Below are 6,273 nucleotides of genomic sequence, written 5' to 3'. Positions count from 1 at the left end.
ATATCTAGAGCAAGTCACACTAATAAACTATAGCCCTGTTTGGTTTATAAATTAATTAAATAATAAAGGATCCAGGACACTCAGTGACAAGGGAGTCAGCTGTTTTTATTTTTCAAACGCATTCAAGGGATATATGTCATACCTGAATAAATCCAGTAGGGGGAAACATAAACAAAGCAAAGGAATGACGGACCAGTCTTGAGCTACAAATAGAGGCCTGAACATAATGTAAATCTCTGGTAGCCTATCACTGTCTCTACTACTCTAACGCTAGATGGGGCTGAACATGCAATGGGGTACCAATACATCATTGGGGTACGTGGGCTTCTGATGTAGGCTAATACTTTCATTCATATATCCCAATTATTTGAAGTAGATAATCACTTGGAAATTATTATGTTGTAGTTATACACATGCCGCGTTCAAAGAATCAGCAATTCGGACATTTTCAAGTTTCCTAGTTCCAACTAGCACATGAACGCGGCATTTATTTGAAGGGTGTCATAGTCAAACAATTGCAAAGTTTCCGTTTTTTTTATCAAACATACCTCGATACTGGTAGATACATACCAGTTAAATGAACAACAAAAAATGTGTAGCCTAAATTATAATCTTTCGTGGACAGACTACGTATATCGATCATATGACCAATTACACGAGACTTTAGTAAAAACATATATATTGGTATTATTCAAATTACAGTAACGAATAAACAAGACATCACTACAATTATATTGTATTCTTATGAAACAAAATAAATCAAAATAATAAAACAAAAAAGGTCAAAAAAAGGTCATTTGTATAAACCTATGGTACAGTTGTAAGAATGAATTTATTTTGTTTTTTGTCATTGACTAAATCTAGAGATGTTAGTACATTTTCGATTTCAAGCAACAACAAAAATATTGCATTTGGGAACAGATTTTAATTATTTTATTTTGTGTATGTAAAATTTACCAGAGAAAATAAAGACATTAACTATTAATTAAGTAGGAGTAGGGGAAACTTTTATACACATTGTTCATGAGTGTGACTCTGTGAAGTTATTTTGGAGCGAGCTAAGTAATTACATGTTTTACTTCATTAATAACAATGAAATATGTCATGTGTTTTTATTCAAATCAAATCAAAGCCACAACACGAGGTTTTAGTTCTGGGTTATCCCAGATGACCTAAATTACGACATCGTGGAACTATCCTTCGTCGCGGAGGGCATATTGCGCATTGATGTAGTCCGCGGAAGGATATGTAATAAAAGATTTGTCACCGTACTCTTTTCGTCATTTGTTATGTATTGACATAGGTAAAGTATGTCTGTAGACAAGGCTGTACCTGGCCAATGTGATTGGAAGGGGAAAGACGAAGCCAAAATAGCAGATTAACTGTATTAAGGGACATACATTCAATGGTTTTACTTGTCGTACGGTAAAGGTGAATTTGAATCGGTTGCCATGTTCTTGCTGACCCAAGTATTTTCTCCCTGTGACTGAGATTTGATGACTAATGATGAAAATCAAGGAATTTGAATAGATGCGATTTGGATAACATTGAAGAGAATCGCACGAACGTCAATGTTTTCCAAGCAGAGCGACGTCTTCTGGATAGAACATCTCACCAGAGGACTATTATGACAGTAAACTGACTGACACGAATTCTATTGAAACTCAGTAGTGTTGCATGTCATAGCTTTTCAGGAAAATGTATGTATTTTAGATGTTCTTGCAATAACCTGCGATAATCGGATCATTCCTAGTTATGATCCGTCAATTCAATTGATATTCTGTTTAGGTAGCATGAAGCTAACGTTAAAGCTAACTAGCTACTGTATATAAAATGCTGTTAGCATGGTTGTTTGCAAGCAACAATGGGCAACATGACGCATGTCACAGCATGTCACTCTCTGGTTATATACTAGAAGTGTCTTTGGGTGTTTGAAGCTTGCAATCTATTTATCCAGAATACTTGACATCATGTAGAATGTCAAGCAAAGCAGTTTTGAGCTAATTTGTTTGCTAACTAAATGCACATATAACTAGGTAGCTAGCCAGTGTATAACGTTAGCAATTTGGGTCAGAAAATGACAGCTGGCAGTAGGGACTGACATTGTGTACCTTGGGATTGTGTCCAGCCATGCGTAAAGCTGACAGCATTGTCTGATTGTGGAAATAGTTAAACGTCAAACATTACAGAATCTGTTGTACTTGGCTACTGACAGGAAATAATTTGACACTAGCTCCAGTTTTGCATCCCCTTTTAGAGGTGATCAGTTATATCATCACATGGCTGTTTCTCAGGCAATATCAAAGGTGGACTGGAATGCACGCTTGTCCTTGTAAAACTGACTTGTATTGTGTAAACGCCACAWTCACTAGTTTGCTTGACAGCTAAAGCAACGTTTGGGTGGATACATTGTTGCACCAGGGTTCTCATATCAAAAGAGAGCATCCTTCAACGTGCCTCACTGAAGAAAGAACCTTTCCACACCTGACTTAAATTGGACAGTTACTTTGACAATGGAGACGGTTGGAGACTTTGAATACAGCAGAAAGGACTTGGTGGGACATGGGGCTTTCGCTGTGGTGTTCAAAGGAAGGCACAGAAAGGTAACTATATCAAACATAAAAGGTCTGCATCTCCATCTTTCCCATTGCTTTGCTTGCACCCTCCCTCTCCTCTTTTTTCTCTCCATGATGTTATGTGAGAGTAGTGATGTTTATATGCAACTAGGTCAGTGGCATTGTACTGCAATAAATAAACTGTCATTTGGCATAATTTTGTTTAGTTTTATATTAGACATAAATATTAGTTACGATAGTGATGCAAAAAATTGCAGTTAAATCCATTCTATCCATTCATAGTCTTCACTGTATTCAAATATAACAATGTTATATACATGTTTGATCATGCATGTTATTGTGTTTCATAAGCCTCGATCATGTGATGATGTTGTGCAATCTTGCATAGTGAGATTGGCACTGGGTGCAGAGAGATGCGAGCCATTCATTCATGAAACGGATGACTCATACAGCAGTGAATAGCTCGCTGACGTAGCCAGCCAGCCTAGATAAGGTGGAAAAGGAGCATGTCTGCTTGTTTTTCCTCCTCAAGGTCTTCTTTCTCCATCTTCAGTCATGATATGAGCAATAGTCTACATATCAATGTAATCCTTTTTTTATATCAACAATGGAATGCGATGATACAGTCTAGTGATGATACATTCATCGTATTAGCTTGATTGGCCACACAGTGATAACAAAGCATCTTGACTGACTGACAGGACTGTGGTGACTGTCCATGATGGGGATGTGGACCAAACAGTGTTCTGTTGATCAAGGTGCAGCTGAAGGACGGTCAGAGAGGAGAGAATGTTATATATTTCTGAGCCTGCTCCACATCTATCTCACTGTGTGATGCATCCAGGGATTATGTCACCATGCTACCCTATTGCCACTGTGTAGTGTACAGTATTGTATTAATTTATTCTATGAGAGCAGAACATCAGTATGCAAAGATTCATAATACAGTAGGTAGCTACTCCAATGGTGAAGATATGTCAACATTAAGAAAATATGGATACAATAACAGGGGTGTTAAACTCAAATTCACACACGAGCCATATTGATAAAACAAGGAATTTGCGGGCCAGACATTTTACATGAAAGGGATGATGTCATCATGCTACCCTATTGCCACTGTGCAGTATCAAACTTTATTTGTCACATGCGCCGAATACAACAAGTGTAGACTTTACCGTGAAATGCTTACTTACAAGCCCTTAACCAACTGCAGTTCAAGAAGAAGAAAATATTTACCACGTAGACTATAATAAGAATAACAATAACGAGGCTAAATACAGGGGGTACTGAGTCAGAGCGCGGGGGTACAGGCTAGTTGAGGTAATCTGTACATGTAGGTGGGGGCGAAGTYACTATGCATAGGTAACAAACAAACAGCGAGTAGCAGCAGTGTACAAAAGGGAGGGGGTTCAATGTAAATTGTCCGGTGGCGATTTTATGAATTGTTCAGCAGTCATAGCTTGGGGGTAGAAGCTGCTGAGGAGCCTTTTGGTCCTAGACTTGCCGTGCGGTAGCAGACAAAACAGTATAACTTGGGTGGCTGGAGTCTCTGACAATTTTATGGGATTTCCTCTGACACCGCCTATTATATAGGTCCTGGATGGCAGGGAGCTTGGCCCCAGTGATGCACTGGGCCGTTCGCACTACCGTCTGTTGCTCCATACGGTCAGATGCCGAGCAGTTGCCATACCAGGCGGTGAGGCAACTGGACAGGATGCTCTCGATGGTGCAGCTGTAGAACCTTTTGAGGATCTGGGGACCCATGCCAAATCTTTTCAGTCTCCTGAGGGGGAAAAGGTTTTGTCGTGCCCTCTTCACAACTTTCTTGGTATGTTTGGACCATGATAGTTCGTTGGTGATGTGGACACCCAGGAACTTGAAACTTTCGACCCGCTCCACTACAGTCCCGTCGATGGTAATGGTGGTCTGTTCGGCCTGCCTTTTCCTGTAGTCCACGATCAGCTCCTTTGTCTTGCTCACGTTGAGGGAGAGGTTGTTGTCCTGGCGCCACACTACCAGTTCTCTGACCTCCCTATAGGCCGTCTCATCGTTGTCACTGTTGTGTCCTCAGCAAACTTAATGATGGTGTTGGAGTTGTGTTTGGCCACGCAGTCGTGGTTGAACAGGGAGTACAGGAGGGGACTAAGTACACACCCCTGAGGGGCCCCAGTGCTAAGGATCAGCGTGGCAGATGTGTTGTTGCCTACTCTTACGACCTGGGGGCAGCCTGTCAGGAAGTCCAGGATCCAGTTGCAGAGGGAGGTGTTTAGTCCCAGAGTCCTTAGCTTAGTGATGAGCTTTGTGGGCACTATGGTGTTGAACGCTGAGCTGTAGTCAATGAACATTATCACATAGGTGTTCCTTTTGTCCAGGTGAGAAAGGGCAGTGTGGATTGCAATTGAGATTGCGTCATCTGTTGGGGCGGTATGCGAATTGGAGTGGGTCTAGGGTGTCCGGGAGGATGCTGTTGATGTGAGCCATGACCTCCCATCATTTAGGCAGGTTACCTTCGCTTCCTTGGGCACAGGGACTATGGTGGTCTGCTTGAAACATGTAGGTATTATAGACTCGGTCAGGAAGAGGTTGAAAATGTCAATGTCACTGTGGGCCGATGTCATCGATGCATGACGTCATCGATGCACTTATTGATGAAGCCGATGACTGAGGTGGTGTATTCCTCAATGCCATTGGATGAATCCCGGAACATATTCCAGTCTGTGCTAGCAAAACAGTCCTGTAGCATCTGCTTCATCTGACCACTTCCGTATTGAGTGAGTCACTGGTACTTCCTGCTTGAGTTTTTGCTTGTTAAGCAGGATTCAGGAGGATAGAATTATTGTCAGATTTGCCAAATGGAGGGTGGGGGAGAGCTATGAATGTATCTCTGTGTGTGGAGTAAAGGTGATCTAGGATTTATTTTTTTCCTTGGTTGCACATTTTGTAAAACTGATTTAATTTTGCCTGCATTAAAGTCCCCAGCCACTAGGAGTGCCGCTTCTGGGTGAGCATTTTCTTCTTTGCTTATGGCCTGGAGTTGGTTGAGGGAGCTTTGTGGTGGTAAATAGATGGCTACAAATAATACAAATGAGAAATCTCTTGGTAGATAGTGTGGTCTACAGCTTATCATAAGGTACTCTACCTCAGGCTAGCAATACCTTGAGACTTCTTTAATATTAGACATCGCGCAACAGCTGTTATTGACAAAATGACACACACCCCCACCCCTTGTCTTACCAGAGGTAGTGTCTGTTCTGCCGGTGCATGGAAAATCCCGCTAGCTCTATATTGTCCGTATCTTTGTTCAGCCACGTCTCGGTGAAACATAAGATGTTACAGTTTTTAATGTCCTGTTGGTAGGATAATCTTAATCGTAGGTCATCAATTTTATTTTAGAATGATTGCACGTTAGCAAGAGAAATGGAAGGCAATGGGAGTTTACTCGCTCGCCGCCGGATTCTCAGAAGGGTGCCTGATCTGCGGCCTCTTTTCTGGCGTCTTTTCTTCACGCAAAAGGTGTGGATCTGGGCCTGTTCCAGTGAAAGCCGGATATCCTTCTTGTAGGACTRGTTAAAGGAAAACGTTTCTTCCAGTCCGCAGTGAGTAGTCGCTTTTCTGATGTCCAGAAGTTATTTTCGGTCATAAGAGACAGTAGCAGCAACATTATGTACACAATAAATAAAAAAAAGAAGTTACACAA

The 6,273-nt window shown here is 41.3% G+C and overlaps 1 protein-coding gene across 2 annotated transcripts in view; it reads left to right on the top strand.

Annotated features, from left to right (window-relative positions):
- Positions 1–1,265: 1,265 nt before the first annotated feature.
- The window catches only part of LOC111982639 (serine/threonine-protein kinase ULK2), a 51,802-nt gene continuing 46,794 nt past the window's right edge, over positions 1,266–6,273 (top strand). For both annotated transcript variants that reach the window (XM_024014237.2, XM_024014236.2), the window contains exon 1: positions 1,266–2,603. In XM_024014237.2, coding sequence (XP_023870005.1) covers positions 2,514–2,603 — 90 coding nt within the window. In that variant the 5' untranslated portion in view covers positions 1,266–2,513. The remainder of the gene's footprint in view (positions 2,604–6,273) is intronic.

This window comes from Salvelinus sp. IW2-2015, linkage group LG22, assembly GCF_002910315.2.
Source record: "Salvelinus sp. IW2-2015 linkage group LG22, ASM291031v2, whole genome shotgun sequence".
Taxonomy (NCBI): Eukaryota; Metazoa; Chordata; class Actinopteri; order Salmoniformes; family Salmonidae; genus Salvelinus; species Salvelinus sp. IW2-2015.
This window is presented reverse-complemented; position numbering and strand designations above follow the sequence as displayed.